Source organism: Cebus imitator, unplaced genomic scaffold (genome assembly GCF_001604975.1).
Source record: "Cebus imitator isolate Cc_AM_T3 unplaced genomic scaffold, Cebus_imitator-1.0 Scaffold405, whole genome shotgun sequence".
NCBI lineage: Eukaryota > Metazoa > Chordata > Mammalia > Primates > Cebidae > Cebus > Cebus imitator.
The window spans coordinates 554317-571423 of record NW_016107720.1 but is presented as its reverse complement, the minus strand read 5'-3'; the positions used below and the strand labels follow the sequence as shown (position 1 = coordinate 571423).

General features: G+C 55.4%; 1 protein-coding gene across 5 annotated transcripts in view; it reads left to right on the top strand.

Moving 5' to 3' along the window:
- IGSF9B (immunoglobulin superfamily member 9B) overlaps positions 1–17107 on the top strand; it is a 50253-nt gene that overhangs the window by 12591 nt on the left and 20555 nt on the right. For 3 of the 5 annotated variants that reach the window (XR_001819199.2, XM_017509044.2, XM_037731550.1), the window contains exons 4-14: positions 5194–5345; positions 5655–5772; positions 6954–7095; positions 7386–7531; positions 10134–10276; positions 10528–10668; positions 10754–10870; positions 11102–11252; positions 12413–12536; positions 15120–15295; positions 16268–16494. Coding sequence is in view for 4 of the 5 variants with exons in the window: in XM_017509044.2 (XP_017364533.1) it covers positions 5194–5345; positions 5655–5772; positions 6954–7095; positions 7386–7531; positions 10134–10276; positions 10528–10668; positions 10754–10870; positions 11102–11252; positions 12413–12536; positions 15120–15295; positions 16268–16494 (1637 nt within the window). In the remaining variant the exon portion in view is untranslated. Of the gene's footprint in view, positions 1–374; positions 3780–5193; positions 5346–5654; positions 5773–6953; positions 7096–7385; positions 7532–10133; positions 10277–10527; positions 10669–10753; positions 10871–11101; positions 11253–12412; positions 12537–15119; positions 15296–16267; positions 16495–17107 lie in introns of those variants that run through there. The other 2 variants (XM_017509047.2, XM_017509045.2) reach the window with 2 other exon arrangements.

Here is a 17107-nt window from a genome sequence, read left to right as displayed (position 1 = left end):
TGCGGGTCCACCTCTCCATCAGTGGAGTAGCCCTGGAGGACTGCCCTGAGGGCCTGCCCCAGAGGAGGCTCTTCTCCTGAATGCACCCTACCCCTTGCCCCCTCCTTGCTGGGGTGGTCCCGTAAGACATCAGCTCGCTCCTGCAGCGCCCCCGCCACTGTCCTCCCGAAGCGTCTGCAGGCAGTGCAGGTGCCCAGGAGTGGCAGCTCTCTGCATACGTGGTGCTGTCAGAGTCCTTAGAGGGACATGGGAAGCTGCTGCTTCAAACCAGGAAGGCTGAGGCTTTAAGGAGACAAAGGTCACTGACGCTTTAGGTCACTACTGGGATTATTTCCCAGCCTTGGGAAGACCCTGCTACCCCAATTCTGGTGGAATTCCTGGGGTCCCAGAGTTAGTCTTTCTTTTTTAGATTGATATTTTGGTTCTCTTTAACTGTGTTCATTTGAGTAGTATGTCCCAAGGGTGTAGTGTGTAGCAGATGATGGATAAACACTGGCAAGAAGACCTGTACCCAGTCCCTGCTCATGTGGGGTTTACCAGCTAATAAAATGTAGGCATCCTGGGAAGAGTCACAGTTTTAATGGCCATCAGTTACTTACAGCTCAGGCTAAATGACTTGTGCTTGGTAAGATGCTTTTCAAGGGTCTGGGTAAGGGCAAGGAAGCCCCGAGAGCTTGCAGAGCTCCAGGAGTTGGCCTAGGCTGAGGGCCTGGGTCCCTAGCAGTGACAGCACTAGGGACTGGGTCCTCAGGGTCTTCCTGGAGGGAGAATCTCCTCTGTGTCCCTGGAAGGAGGTACTCTGGAGGAGCCAGAAGGCTGCAACCATGGAGAAACGATGAAGGACAAGTGTTCCCTGTAATGGGAGGGGAGAGGGTTTTAAAAAACATTTCATTTCATTTTTTGGCCAAAAAATTAACAATATATCTTTCATTCTGTCAATGACAAAAGTGTATCTAGCCACCACTGTGTTGCAGATACGGTGCTAGCTATTGACACTTCAATAGTGTGGGTGCTGGGGTGCGCCACATACAGCTTAGGTCCTTCTGGTTTTGATGCTCGAGACATAGATGCTGTGGTTAGAAGAGAGAAATTGATGTTCCTGCTTGGAAGCTTCTCTCAGTATTGATCCACCCTGAAGGGTGGCTCTGTCTGCCCTGCCTAGTGGGTACTGGGCCAGACCTGTGTTTCTTTTGGGTCTGAGAACTTGTATCTGGGGTCCTGAAAGAACAGAGGATGTTATGTTTTAGCAGGGTCACTGGCTTTGGGAAAAGAAGCTGTAAAGCTGGTGTCGGTCCAGCCTGCCTAGCCCAGCCTTCCCTGTGGGAGGTAGCTGGCTCCTGTCAGTCAGTCCCAAGAGATTGATTGAAGCACACTTGAAATCTTGGGGGGATTGTTCTGACCGCCTGGCAAGCTTTTGAGTCACCCCCTTTTGGTGCCCGCTGTTGCATGAGGAGGGAATTGGAACCCAAGCAAAGTGTTATTAGGAAGGCAAACCTGCCGCTAAAATTTTGCTGCGATGAACAACAGGCTGGGGGTTCCGCATTGCTTCGTTTCTCTCCCGTGCTCTGTCCTGAACAGTGGGTGAAATAATCTCGGGGCACTGCCTCCATTCGTTTGCATCATCCTGGTTGGCAGTGTTTATTTCAGGAATCTGAGACACCAGGCATTCATTGGACGTGCGTATGACTGGAAAGTCAAATCTCACTGGCAATGTATGTTCTAGAGCGTATCTGTGTTAGTTTGCATGAGTAGGAATTGGTTCTTTGGGAATTCCTAATTGCTTTGGGTGGGATAAGCATGGAGCAAGACTTTTGAAAGGTGAGGCTCATTTCATAAACGCACTGTGTATTAGCTGTGTGGCAATGGGCAAGGTCACTTACCTGTCGGACGGCAGGTTCCTCCATTACAAAAAGCAGTGCCTATGATTTGCAGGGTTTCTTGTGAGGACTGAGTGAAATGCTGCGAGAGAAAGGATCTTGCCCAGTAGCCTGGAGTGTTAATTACATGTGGGTAATTATGTGTGAGATGCTGGCCGCCTTCCTTCTCCAGAGGAAAAAAACAAAGTCAGGTGAAAATCTAGTAGCAGGGCTATTAGTCTGGAAGATGCAAAGGACTTTGGTAGTCTTGTGGATCCACCAACAACTGTCCATTTGAAACATATTTTTGGATGTCCACTCTGTGGCAGGCTCTGGGGATACAGCAGGAGGCATGACCCTGTCCCAGGTCTTAAGGACACTTTAAAAGACTGTCACATCCAGAGATGACTACAGTATGGCTTTGGGAGCACAAAGGAGGGAGAGCTTCTCTGAAGAAATGGCCTGTCTTCAGAGACCTGGCTGGAGAGGGGAGTTGGCCACACGCAGGTGGGAAGTTGGGTAGGGTCCTCCAGGCAGAGTGGATAAGCATGCTTAGAAGCTCAGAGTGAGGAGAGCAGTGCATTCTGGGAACACGGGCAGGTTGTTCATAGCGAAGTGCTGGGCGGGAAGGCTGAGGACGGTGCACCATGTGCTCCAGGCTTGGGAACCAGGGCTGGTGCTGAAAGATGCTCTAACATAGTCAAGGCAGCTACCTGTGCATGGGCAGAACAGAACAGACCCTTCTGAGGTGAGAGATCTCCCTTCTCCTCTTCCCCCTTTCCTTCTTCCCAACTTCTGAGGCTCCTTCCAGCATAAACGTTTCCGTTATTGAAGGAAGGAATCCAAACACCAGCACTCCGTTGCTTTCAAACTAGAATGTTTAATGTCAGCCGTTTTCTGACGTGGATCACCTTTGGAAAATGAAAGGCCAGTGAACAATTAGAATTACAAATTGTCTCATTTTCCTTCGGTATTTTCTTTGAAGACCAGTTGGGTGGAAACAGACCCAATTATTTCTTTATCACATATAAAATACCCCAAAAGCCTGAGCCAAGCCTTCCTTTAGGTTGGTGAATTACATGGAGGAGAGGGCAGCCTATTTCTAACCTGCACTATTAATTATAGGGCACTTGTAAAAAAGAATTAAGCCTGGAAATGCAGCTGGCAAGCTAACATCTAATTCAGTAAATAATTGAGAGTCAAACCATTATTTTCCTGAAAACTAGAAATTGTTCAAAGTACTTTCCTGATTAGCACCTAAATAATAAAGTAATTATGTAATTAGTAAGTAATGTGTCACTTCAGGATGTAAATTTAATTTATTATCTTTTCTTTTAAGCTTGGCACCGGAGGTTATAGAGGCAGTGTCTGTGTTAACCGTATTTCAAGGGGCAGGCCAAGCAGGAAGGGTCTGTGTTGGAGATGAGCACACACTCTTGGTGGGAAGAGGCTCGCAAGTTGGGATCCCAGGAGCCCTATACAAGGACTTCGAATGCCTTTTTGCCATTATTTTTAGTATATTCTTATGAGAATTGATGAGAATTGATTTTTTCAAGGATGCGCGAGGTGTGTGTTTTTGCGTGTGATGATCCGTGCTCCCGTGTTCTTTCAGTGGTCACCCTCCGCGTGCCCCGGCCCTGCCCACACTGAACTGCAGGCTTTGGGGATGGGGGATGAAAGTGGTCTCACCATGGTCTTGCTCTTAGGCAGTGTTTTGTGTTTGTGTTGGCGTTGGCATTGGTCTGTAGGTGTGTGTATGTGTGAGCACTACTCATTTGTTTGTTTCATTCTTTCGTTCATTTGACAAATGTTTGCTGAGCCCTTGACTACTACATCCAGGAACTATGCTAAAAGCTGGGTATGTGGTGACCTACACAAAAGGGGGCTGCTCTTAAGGAGCCACCATCTTAATAAAGGGGACAGGTAAGAAGCAGGTAAACACACAGAGAGACAGACTTGTAAGTGTTATGTGCTTTGGAGAAAATGAAACAGAGTGAGGGAGCAGAGAATGCTGGAAGTGCTATCTGAGATGGGATGGGCTGCCCGGGTAAGGCAGCATTTTAGCAAAGACTTGCAAGAACCAAACGAGTGAGATCGGGTATGCATTTCCAGGCAGGGAGAGCAGCACAGGCAAAGGCCCCGAGGTCAGACGTTCTTGGCGCATTTGAGGAAGAGGAAGACAGCCAGTGTAGTTAGAGTGTGCTAGAGGGGAGATGAGGTTGGTGCTACAGGCAGGACCAGACCCTAGAGCAGCATTCTGCTTCTCTGGGCAGGGCTGTGTGGGGAGGAGGGACCTCTCCCAAAGCTTCCCATGAATGCGTGAGCGGCTGGCTCCTGAAGAGATGATAGTGATGGTGGTGATACTGGCACTTTGTGCATTTCCCAAGCTGCTTTTTACATGTTTATTCCTCACATCATTTCTGGAGGTGGGAGGTTTAGGTAAGACCTGGAGAAGCTTGTCAAGGGTACCAGAAGTGGCAGGCTAGTGCACAAACTTGGGTTCTGAGCTTCAGGTGCCTTGAGATGAGCTCAGCTTGACCTGTGCCAGCCTACTGCTGTGGGCCTCAGGGCTGGAGTTCAGAACTGGGGGCCTCCTTGCCATTTCAGAAGACTGTGGGACTGACAGTCCAAGGGGTTAAGATTGACCGGATTGCTTCTACAAGCAGCTCAGGCAAATGGGACTGAGTCTGTTAAAAGCCGATTATCCAAACAGGATGGAGTTTTAATCAAATCTCCAATGCAAGGGGGAAGATGACCTGGCATAATCAGAAAAATGAAGAAGGGAGTGGTTCTCGGATGGGATGCACACCTTCATCCACAGAAGCCAGAGAGGGAGGAAGCTGGATGATTTTCTCTGCAGCATCTGGGAAAATGAGGCTCCGTGTAGCCTTGGCCTGCAGCTGTGCTAGGCCTTGGTGGGGCTCAGATGGCAAGTGTTCTGGAAATGTGGGGCCTGACTGAGCTGGAGTTCAAGAAGGAGGAGCTCTGGGTGTCGTGGGTCATCATAAGGGGAAGGACTGGAGGATGGTAGAAGAGCCTGGGGAGCTGGGAGCAGACAGGGTGCTGTAACGGCCACCTGGAGTAGATGCTCAGTAGACAGTGAACTGGGAATGAGCCACAGTACAGAAGCTGGGCACTGTACCAGCCAGACTGGGTTTGGATGCAGGCCTCCCTGCTGGTAACGTTGGTAGGCAGAAAGTTTTGCCCATCCCTACCTTCCTTCCTTTGTCCTTGGATTCTGCAGAGCCACGGTGCGGGTGCTGTGTGAGGGAGGCACTGCTTGCAGGGCAGCGACTTGGCTGAGGCGTGTCCTTCACTTTTGTGGTCTCCTTTGCAGCCCCTCCCACCTTTACAGAAACACCCCCCCAGTACATCGAGGCCAAGGAGGGTGGTAGTATCACCATGACCTGCACAGCTTTTGGGAACCCCAAGCCCATCGTCACCTGGCTCAAGGAGGGAACGCTCCTCGGTGCTAGTGGGAAATACCAGGTAAGTGTGGTTCTAGGTAGGGCCCCTGCAGTCTCCTCCCCCTTGTCCCCAGGGCAGCCCCCGACTGCAGCCGACCCCTGATGCTACGTGCACAAGCACAGAGGAGGCTGGAAAACCATGGCCTGGCTCAGCTACAGGCATCTTTGTGTCACTGGTGGGAGGTGGGCACGGGGACACCTGGCCTTTGTGTCCTCCAGATGTGTGTGTCCCTGCGTTCATCTCCTTGTTTCCGACCGCATCTCCCTGCTTGAAGGTAGTGGCGCTGGGTGTGAGCATGGGTGCTGAGCTCTGTTTGTTTTGGGCCCCTAGGTGAGTGACGGCAGCCTGACAGTGACATCGGTCAGTCGGGAGGACAGAGGTGCTTACACCTGTCGAGCGTACAGCATTCAAGGGGAGGCTATCCACACGACCCACCTGCTTGTCCAAGGTAGGAGCCACTTCCTCAACCTCTTTACCCCCGGGCTCCTGCAGGGATGTCCGGTCCGGCTGAGCTACAGAAGGCATTTTCCCAGGTCTCAGTGGGGCTGGTGGAGGTGCAGGCAACCATGAAGGCCTGTGCGGGGCTCCTGCACGCCACCTGCGGTCCGGGTCAGAGCTGCCACGTGGGCTGCTTGGGAGAAGGCTGGGTCTGCAGGCTGTGGCCGGGCACCACATGGCGTGGCAGAGGGGCCCCTGCTGCATGGGCTTCTGGTTTCTCCTTCTGTTCAGATAGCATCTCTACCACGTCTCCACCTCCCTGGGAGAGGAGACCTCCCTCAGGTCATCTATCCATTAGTGATGGCATCAATAAATAAAGATAGAAACTCAATCCAAGCCCCTGACATTTAAATAACACTGGGCATTTGGCAGAGCTGGGGTCTGTACAGTCAGCATGGGGAGATGCCAGTGTGACCTGCCTGGAGCCCCAGAGTTCCACAAGATGGGCCAGAAACTGCACAGGACAGGGCAGCATCCAGGTTGAGGGGTTTCCACCCTGTGCTGAGCTCGGCCTCCTGCTCGGCCTCCCCAGCCCTGCGTCCTGGAGGAACTCGGGTTGGGGGGTTGGTGGCAGCTGCATGCTCCTCCTGCCTCTGAGTGCCGAGCAGCAGCCAGGGCCGGAGGTCCCTCAGGAGCCTGGATGGAAGCTGTTCCCTCTCAGGGGAGACTGGGCCACAGCTTTCCCCTCTGTCTGCACATCCAGCACCAGGACTGCTGGACTTTCACCCTCTGCTTATGCCTAAGCGTCTGCACCCCCACCTGCCGTCTTTATTTCTGGCTGGGGAGCGGCACATAGCCCTGACTCCCTGAGACTGGATTATTCCTTGCTCCAGATTTGAAAAGAGCTGCCTTTCTCCCTGCTGCATCTCTGGCCCGGGCTCTGCTGGGAGAAGGCGGGCAGGAAGGTGGTGTGTGTGACCATCTGGGCGTGGTCTGGGGAGCCAGGTGCAGGGGCAGGGGTGGTGGACAGGATGCCGGAGCACACATAGCATCCGGAAGTGTCTGCATGACAGCTGCCCCCATCGCAGGGTTCAGGGCACCCCTTCCTGGGCACTGAGGGCTCCCAGGGGACCTGGGTGCTGCTGCGATCCCTGATCAGGTGAGGTGGGGTTTGTTCCCTGCTCTCCCCAGGGCCCCCTTTCATCGTCTCCCCTCCTGAGAACATCACCGTCAACATCTCCCAGGATGCTCTGCTCACCTGCCGGGCTGAGGCGTATCCGGGCAACCTCACCTACACCTGGTACTGGCAGGACGAGAACGTCTACTTTCAGAAGTGAGCACTGTGCTCTGACTTTCTCACTGTGGTCACTGCCCCGGCCCCCATGGTCAGGGCCCCTGAGAAGAAACTGCATGGCAGGCTGCCCACGGCTCCGGGAGCTGGGGGAGGCGGGCAGTCTGGTCCGTGTGTCCCACATGCGAAGGCCAGGGTCTGCATGGAAGGGCCCTGGGAATGCCAGGGGCATGGGATTTCCTTGCCACATCTGGGGCAGTGATGGTGACTGTGTGTCTGTGGCAAGACCCCTTTCTGCCCGCCCAACCCCCTGTCCCCGTGCCGCTTTGCAGCGACCTGAAGCTGAGGGTGCGCATCCTAATCGACGGGACCCTTATCATCTTCCGGGTGAAGCCGGAGGACTCGGGGAAGTACACCTGTGTGCCCAGCAACAGCCTGGGGCGCTCCCCCTCTGCCTCAGCGTACCTGACGGTGCAGTGTGAGTAAGGGTGCAGGGGGGCCTGGGTGGTGGGGCTCCCAGAAGGTTCTGGTATCAGCCAGACTGTAGGCTGGAGGGCAGCAAAGACTAAGCATCATTTGGGGGAATGTGGGTGGAGGAACAAATGAGGGAAGAAGGAGGATGGCTGGAGAGGAGGCCGAGGCCCTGGCCAGTCGGGGTGGACCAGCTCCTCCTTCGTTGGTGCGGCGTCACTGTTCAGCCAGTACGTCTCATCAGCTCATTGCAGGCTGCACTCAGGAAGACACCCTTCGAGCAGTTCCTTCTGGACAGTGGTCCTCGGGCTGAAAGCTGCCTGCACCTCTGTGCCCAGAACCCGTCGCTCTCTGGTGCCCTTTACTCAGGTGTCTGATGGAGCGTAGCCCAGTCCTATGCAGGGATCGGTTTCTCCCAGCCTCACTCCCCGCTTTTCACACCGCGTCTGTGTTGGGAGCGATGAGATGCAGCCCCTGTGCCTGCTCCTTCTGGCTTCTGGGGCTTCTCTCCTTGGGTGGCTGGAGATCCAGACAAATGAGCTGCTCCTCACCCAGACGTTCGAGGGCTTCTGTGAAGCACCACTATTCAGCTTGCTGATCTTTAATACTGAGCAGCCAGTTGCTTTCCGGCCCCCTGGCAAGCTGAGCCCTGAGACAGAGAAGGATGAGTAATGAGGAGTAATGTCCTCCTTTTGATTTGTGGACAGCCCTGTCACTCAGGCAACAAAGGCTGGCGTTGTTGCTGCAGACGACAGACTCTCCATCATTTGCCGGCTGGTGTGGGCGGATTGCTCACACCCAGTGACAGGGAGTGGCAGGGGTGAGAAGTGGAACAGTCTGGAGACAAGACCGGAGTCAGTGAATGAGTTGAGGACAAATGGAGAACGGCTGGTGGCCCTGGAAGTGGAGCTGGTCTGCTGCTGCCCAGAGTTGGATGTGGACGTGTCCACCATTGGTCGCGGCGGTGAAGCATGCCAACCCTGCCGAGCCCCATTGGACCCCTAACCTCACAGTCTCCTGTTTCCTCTCTATGGAGCGCATTGCCTCTCTGCTTCAGCTGTCAACCACTTAAAGGGCTTTTGGTGTGCTGTATTCCTAGGCCCAAGCTTTAGAGAGCCGTGAGGCCCAGGACAGCAGATCTAGCTCCCCAGACCTGCAGCGGGAAAAAGCAAGTCAAGAAGTTATTCGTACGTGACTTAGGATGGGCCCAAGCTGTGCTGGGGTGGGGAAGAACTGCGGGAAGGAGAGACCCGTCCAACACAAAGGTGCGCCCTGTCTCTCCTTGCTGGACGCAGTCTGTGCCACCTGGCAAGGAGGTGGCCATGATGGGGCAGGAGGAGGCAACAGGTGGCCTTTGGAAGACGAGTTGGCCGGGATGAAGGCCCCCTCCTCGAGGCCAGAGGCCATCTGTCTTTCTGGAGACATGTTTTGGTTTTCCCTGTCTCCCCGGTGCCAGCGTCACCACCCACTCCCCCTTGTCCTTTTTTACCTCCTTCCTGCCTTCAAAGAAAATCCAGGGGGTTGAGATTTACAGGTGGGTGAGACAAGGATTTTTATTTCTGCTAAAAAGCAGTGTTCAGAGTATTTCCCATTCATAAACGCTTTGAAAACCTTGGAGGGAAAAAAAAAAAAAAAACTCTACCATGCAAAAGTAGGAAGCTATGTCTAAATATATAACTCGGCCTGGTATTTATGTAATGCTGTTCTCTGAAGAGCTCAAAATGCTTAAAAGATACCAGCTCATTCATTCTCAATGCCTTCCTAGTTCTGGATCCTTCTCCTCTGTAGCCCTCAGGGGAAATAGGGGAGCACTGAGAGGAGGCGACAGCCTGCACCACAAGAGGTGTGGGGTCCTTGTTGTCCCTCCTAGAGACAGCATCTTGCTCCGTCATCAAAGTTGGAGTGCGGTGGTGCCATCGCGGCTCACTGTCGCCTCAAACTCTTAGGCTCAAGTGAAACTCCTGCTTCAACTTCCAGTGTAGCTGGGACCACAAGTGTGTGCCACCATACCCAGAAAGTGAAAAGATCTTTTTCTGGTAGATTTGGAGTCTTGCCGCATTGCCCAGGCTGGTCTTAAACTCCTGGCCTTGTGCAGCCCTCCCACCCCGGCCTCCCAAAGTGTTGAGATTACAGGTGTGAGCCACTGCACCTGGCCTGATTCTGGATTTCAGCTGCACAATCAGATGGGGAAAAGTGATGCCAAGGAAGGCTGGATAACTAGCAGAACAGGAGGAAACATACCCCTCTTAAGCTTATGATGGTGTTCCTCCTGGCTCAGGATGTGGAGAGGGGAACTGCTTGTTGCTCGGGAGACTGGGATAAGGAGCGGCTGGGGAAGGGTGTGGGCAGATGTTGGCTTTGAGGTTCAGGGTCTAGGAACTGAGGGAAATGGACATTGAGAGTCCTCACCCAGTGGGTAAGGTCCGTGGCGGAGGCATGGCAGGGGCGCTGTGGAGCAGGCTTGCATGTCTGGAGGCCTTTGAGTGCCTCCAGACATTCCGAGCGGAAGTTCTGAGCACCTGGGCTGGTGCATGGGCGGCCTTCAGCTTGGATTCTCACCCGGCTTCCCTGTGTCTGTCTGCTCTCCCACCTGCGCTTCCCGTGTGCAGACCCAGCCCGTGTCCTCAACATGCCCCCTGTAATTTACGTGCCCGTGGGGATCCATGGCTACATCCGCTGTCCCGTGGACGCAGAACCACCGGCCACCGTGGTCAAGTGGAACAAGGACGGCCGCCCCCTGCAGGTCGAGAAGGTGCTAGAGAGATGCATGTTGGAGGTCGGAGGGCTCCCCCCAGTACCGTGATGCCACTTTTGGGCTCTGGATTTCTGCCAGGACTCCTGGCCCCTTCCAGAAGCCCTGGGAAAACAGCTGCTTCTGTAGGCTGGAGCTGCTGTGCCATCCCACGTGCTGTCTGGCCCAGCCGGGACCCAGCCTGGGGAGAGCTGGCATGGAATGCGGAGTCTCTGACCAGTGTTCCCCGCTCTGTCATCTGTGTCTGGCAGAAGCTGGGTTGGACCCTGATGGAGGATGGCTCCATTCGAATTGAGGAGGCCACAGAGGAGGCTCTTGGCACTTATACCTGTGTGCCTTACAACACCCTGGGGACCATGGGCCAGTCTGCCCCTGCGAGGCTTGTCCTGAAGGTGAGGTCCCGGGGCTGTGATGGCCTCCATGAGCTGAGCACCTGGATCCCCGGTCTCATGAGGGTGCCTGTGCGTTCCTCCCCAGGACCCCCCATATTTCACGGTGCTACCAGGCTGGGAGTACAGGCAGGAGGCCGGCCGGGAGCTGCTCATCCCCTGCGCAGCCGCGGGGGACCCTTTTCCTATCATCACGTGGAGAAAGGTACCTGGGCCCTGGAGCTCCTGGGGCCTTGGGGAGGTGTGAGAACCCAGCAAGCAGTTCTGTTCTGGACCTACCCTGACCACAGTGAGCTGACCCTGAGGAGCAGCAGGCACTCAGGAGGAGGGGCAGCATGGGCGGGGGGCGGGGCTCAGGCCCATCCTCCCCACCTGCTTCGGGCTTCTCACCCCTATTTCTATTCCCACCCTCTTCCCTGCCCCTTGTTTGGCCAAGGTAGGGAAGCCCAGCAGAAGCAAGCACAGTGCCCTGCCCAGTGGGAGCCTGCAGTTCCGCGCCCTGAGTAAGGAGGACCACGGGGAGTGGGAATGTGTCGCCACCAACGTGGTCACGAGCATCACTGCCAGCACCCACCTCACTGTCATCGGTACGTGGCTGGCAGGCTGGGCCGGGTGGTGGGGCCAGAGCAGGCTGGCTGGGAGTGGGGTGCTGGACGCTGGGGGGGTCCTTCCTAAGTCCAGCCCTGAACCCCGAGTCCAGCACATGCAGCCCTGGCCTGTGGGCTCTGTCAGGGAAGGTCAGTGTGGCTCCTGTCCTCAGGGAGGTCTTTTGGGGACAGGCCTAATGTACACAGCAGCCCAACTGAGAGAAAGGTGTCTGTGTGGCTGGCAGGGACTGTGGAGCCTTCGAGTTTAAGGGCCTGGGGGAAGGGCAGGAATATGGAATGAGGGAGACGGGGGCCGTGCAGCATCTTGGATGAGGGCACAGAGCTGACAGCTGCAGGCCAGGCCTGGTGCGCCGAGGCGGGCAGGAGGAGGTTACTGGTATTCTGTGTCCAGGCATTCCCGTTTCCAGTTGCCCAAGGTGTGTGTCCCAGGGCCTTTGCCTGTCCCCTCAGCCTGTCCTTCTGGTTTCCGACGGCTATAATCGTGGTCACAGCCGACACTTTTTGAGCCTTTGCCACCAGTTTTAGGTTCTGTTCCACGTGGTCTGCACAGCTTGTCCTGCACAGCTCGGGAGGTGCTAGCTGGGGTTTCCCTGGTGTATGCTCCTTCAAGCAGAGGTTGGTGTGGCCCGAACTCTTTCTCCGGCGTTATACCATTAAGAAGTGGTGGGTCCGGGATTTGAAGCCAGGATGAGGCTCCTGACTGCTGTGCTGTACTGGCCACACGCTGGCATTGGGGTGGAATGGAGCTGTCTCACGAGACCAGAGAACCTTACAGGAGGGGATTCTGTGGCCACGCCTACACCTTAGGAGGGAGTGTTTCTGTGCTCACCAGAGCAGCACAGGATTTGGGCCAGGACGAGGAGGGCTCTGGTTTCCCTTGGACCCGTTCCTGCTGCTGTGTGATCTCCTAGTTGGACTAGACCGCACAGTGGGACAGGTTTCCTGCTCCAACCCCACTAAGCAGTAGGGTCAGGGGAGTCTGCGCCTGACCGCTTCCCCTCGCCCCCATCCCTTCACTTGCAGTATTGTGCTCTGCTACCACGTGCTTCAGCCTCTCGGGTTCCCCACAGTGAGACGGTGGGTGCCCAGCCACGTGGCTGAGTTCTTTTCAGTCTGAGAGGTCTCCACTTGATCTCCAGGCACCAGCCCCCATGCCCCGGGCAGTGTCCGGGTCCAGGTCTCCATGACAACTGCCAACGTGTCCTGGGAACCAGGCTATGATGGAGGCTACGAGCAGACATTCTCAGTTTGGTACGGACCTCTGTGAGTCACCCCGGCATGCTTTGCTCTCTGCTTCTCCCCTCCCCCGTCTGCCTGCAGGCCACCCTGGGTGGGGGGAGGTAGGAGAAGGCGGTAGTTCCTGGCCTGCCAGCCCTACACACAGTGAGGTGGGTTGAGACAGTGACGAGGTCCTTGTGGGTGACGGGAGGGGTCTGAAGGGATTCTGGGCATGGCTGTGTCCCTGTGGCCTGAGTGGTCCGGGCTTCTCTGCGCCCTCTCCCTGCTGATCTGCTGCTTTGTTCTGCGCCCTGCTTCATCCTCTGGATTCCTCTGGAGTCTGGAAGAGACTCCTCCTCTTCAAGGACTTTGTGAAATTGCCCAACCTGAAGTGTAGAGTCTAGTTTTTAGAACTTAAATTTTTTGTTTGTATTTTTGTATTTGTAATTTTTGTAGGTACATAGTACATTTATATATAGGTATGGGGTACATGAGCTATTTTGATATAGGCATGCGATGTGTAATAGTTGCATTGGGGTAAAGGGGTATCAGCCTTCAAACATTGGTCCTTTGTCTTACAACAATCCAGTTTTACTCATAGTGATTTAAGAATGTATGATCCATTATTGTTGATTGTAACCCCCCGTTGTGCCGGCAAATACCAGGTCTTACTTGTTCTTTCCCACTGTGTTTTTATGTGCTCACCCTCCCCACCCCCTGTAGTCTAGTTTTTATTCTGTCTCTTCCCCAGTGGCCACAGAGACTGGTGTGGAGAGGTGATGCTCACTTCCCAGCCCTGGGGTCAGCCCCCGCATTCTCTCTCCAGGATCATGTATTTCTCCATTGTTTTCATTCCTGTGTTGTCAGTTTAGCCAGATGCAGTGATTTGAAATCTTTGCATAAACCTTACAGTAGATAGCGCTCTCAAAAATGTGCCAAGCGGGGCCCAGGAAGGGAGGAGATGGAAGCCTAGCTGACTCCTCCCATTCCCCCCCCACCCAGGGCTGCTCCTCCCCACACTCCTGCCCTGAGCCAGGAACAGCAGCCACCTGCCCTGCCCCAGGGGTGACAACCTTGAGCCAGGAGGGCGAGCCCCTCAGTGCCTTCTTTTAGGCCTGTCTCACCTGCACATGTCTCTCCAGCCAGGCTCAACCCGAGCCTGAGGAGGAAGAAAAGGCAGTCTCCCGGGGCAGCTCAGGAAGTTCAGGGAGACCCCTTAATCCGCTTCTCAGCAGCGAGGGGAGTTGAGAGGGGAACCTGCCCTGTCTCCCGTCATGGTGGTTCAGTGGCTGCTTCCCAGGTGGAGTGTCCTGGGGTCTTGATTCTGGACTGGAGAACTGCGCCTAGATGAGGGGAGTTGCAGCAGCTCGCCTCCCATGCCCTTACTTTGTTCCTCCCGCAGCAGCGTGGGGGCCCTAACCAGCCTGCCTGGTAGCCGCTGGGAGACTGGTGCTGCTCAGCGCCTTGGTGGCCAGGGAGGGAGGTCTGGCATGGCCAGGCTGTCTTTGGAGATGCCTGGGTGGGAGGTCTGGGCATAGAGTGGAGGCTTGGGCATAGATTGGGGCTCCCCTGCTGCTCGTGGCGCTGCTCCACGCTGCTGCTCATCTGCACTGCTTTTCCACATCTGGCTCGCTGCTTTGTTGCCTGGAGCGGGGAAGGGCGGGGCCGAGGTTGGGAGGGTCTCCTTTCCTTCTGCCTGCCTCTAACTCCGTGTACTGACTCTGATGTTTGGCACCGGCTTCGTTCTGTTCTGCTTTCCGCTGCCTCAGCTCACCCTCCTGGGTGTGCATGGTAGTGAGCTGGGAGCCCTGGGCACCCACCAGGCTACAGCTCAGGGCTGCAGGAGCAGGCCTGTCCCACAGGACCATGTCTCCTCCCTGTGGTGACATGGCGGCACTGCACCCATAGCCTGCCGGCTTTGCTGGGAGTTGGGGGCCTGTGGAACAAGGGAAAACCCTCGGCCCTGTCTTCCTGCTCTCCATGCACAGTGTGACCTTCGAGATTGTGACTTCCAACCCTTATGGCCTTAGGGATCCTGCCCCCCACCCCGTGGGGAAACCCCTGGTCATTATGGTCTTATAACTTGGGCATCTCAGATGACTCAAGTCTGATACATTACTGTTGATTGTAATCCCCTGTTGTGCTGGTAATTGGATGAATGAGCCCTGTGGGGGACCCGAGGCCTTACTTTGGCTGTCCCTGGGGGTGTGTGCAGCCAGATCCCCTGGGCTCCTTCCCTCGTCCCACCATTGTTGAGCTGCTCGTCCACACACCCCAGTGTCCTTACTCTCCCAAGGCAGAGCTCGCTCTTAGGGTTGTGACCAGGGTGGGATTCTCCCGCAATGCAGCTGGTAATTAACTTGACCAGTGTCCTGAGCATGACTTGTACCTTAAGGCCTCTTCGATAGAGAAGGTGCCAGCTGTGGTTGGTGACCCGGCATCAGGAGGATTGGCACAGCCAAAGCTGGGCAGGTCATCCACCCTGGGCCATGCCCTCTTCTTGCCCTTGAACCTGGGAACGGCAGCCCCACCAGTGCCTTCTCCCTGAGCACCCTGCATGCACCCTCTTCTCTCCAGCGTAACCCACCCCACCCCTCGTCCCCTATCCTCTCTCTCTCTTTTGGCCAGGATGAAGCGGGCACAGTTTGGGCCTCATGACTGGCTGTCCTTGCCAGTGCCGCCAGGACCCAGCTGGCTGCTAGTGGACACCCTGGAGCCTGAGACAGCGTACCAGTTCAGCGTCCTGGCCCAGAACAAGCTGGGAACCAGCGCCTTCAGTGAGGTGGTCACTGTGAGCACTTTAGGTAAGGGCCCGGGGTGGGATGTCGGGAGTGGGGGTCATAGAGGTGGTGGGGGCGGTGGCCCAGGCAGCCAGCAGTTGGTCTCCTGTGTGCCGGGCACCTTGTGGAGTGCTCCACAGAGCTGTGCCGTCCGATCTCCCCGTGAGGATTTGTCGTGGCCTCTTTGGTTTGCTGGTCCCACATCAGAGCACTGTTGGCCGAGTTCCTGTTGCTTTTTTGGTTGGAAGAAAGACACTTAGAATTTTCTCTTTCCTTGTGAGGCCACGTTTGCCACTTCTGTGGCTGTCAGGGGAGATTGGGCATTCTCCCTCCTTGGCATCGCCTGCTAGCTCTGTCCTTTGACCCCAGCCCCATTGCGTGGTAGGCATGCGGCTGCCTCCCACCACGGAATCTTCTAGGCCATGGCCGCTCCACCTTCCTGGAGGCCGCCTCATACTCCTCCTCGCCTGGCCACAGTTGTGTTTGCTCTGCTCTGGAGCCAGAGAAAGGGCCGCTGTCAACAGGCTCTTCCCAGGTGTTGTGGGTGGCTTGGCTCCAGCCCTGTTCCCAGAATCCACTCCTGAGCGGCTGCCAAGGTGGGCAGTGGGCTGGGATGCTCATCCCCAGTCCTTGGCACCTCTGTGGGGCCTTGTATTGACCCCCAAACTCTGGCCAAGAAGGGAATGGGGAGAGCGACTGCTGTGCTTTGAGAAAGAAGATATCCCTAGCTCCCTGGAAGAGCACAGGAGATGCTTTGATGACATCTAATTATTCCTCCTTCCTTGCAGCTCCCATTTTTCCTCCCTTTTGTGGTACATGATTCTCTCATTATATTCTTTAGAAGTACTCTGAAGACAGAACCCTGAAGTCCTGGGCCACTGGGCCCAGACACCACTTCCCTCTGGGCCCTGATGTGCGTGCACAGCTGCGTGGGAGTGCAATGGCCACTCTGGGTCTTGCTGATGTGCTGTGGTTCTTCTCCCTCCCTTGCTGCAGCATTCCCTATTACAACTCCAGAACCCCTGGTGCTGGTCACCCCACCGAGGTGCCTCATAGCCAATCGGACTCAGCAGGGTGTGCTCCTGTCCTGGCTTCCGCCTGCCAACCACAGTTTTCCCATTGACCGCTACGTCATGGAGTTCCGCGTTGGGGAGCACTGGGAGATGCTGGATGACGCCATCCCGGGCACTGATGGAGAGTTCTTTGCCAAGGATCTGTCACAGGTGAGGGCTTTGCTCTTCCTTGGTGCTGCTTCCCAAATCCTGGAAGTGACAAGACTCCAGAGCCACTGGAAGCTTTGAGTGACCAACTTTGGCTGTGTGAGGCCACCCACATACTGTACCTCCTTACCACCGGTCCTGGATTCTCCCAGATTCACTACCAAGGCCTGGACTCAGACCATGGCTGCTGAGGTTTCACAGGCTTTGGGCCAGCTCCGGGACAGCAGGGACCTGTGTCCTGTTGAGGGTCCCAGCACTGACACAAGCTGGGCAGGGCAGGCTGTGAGGCCAGCAAGCGTCATCAGAGCACTGACTCCAGCCCCTTGCAGAGCTTCACCTGGGGTGGGCAGAGAAGTTCCTGGAAGAATTCTCTTCTAGGCTTCTCCAGGGAAGGACCCCTCCTCCAATAATTTAGAGTCCCTGGAAGAAAGTGCATTATCTGTTTTTCCAATAGCCCTGTTAATCTTCCATATCTAGCTGGGGAGAGGAAGCAGCTGGTTTCGTAAGACACAGACAATCTCATCTGTCCTTCTGTCTTCCTTCCTGGACCCTCGTTTATTAACAGTGGTTGCTAGAGTCAGCTCACAGTGGCCCTGGAGAGCCTACTGCACATCTC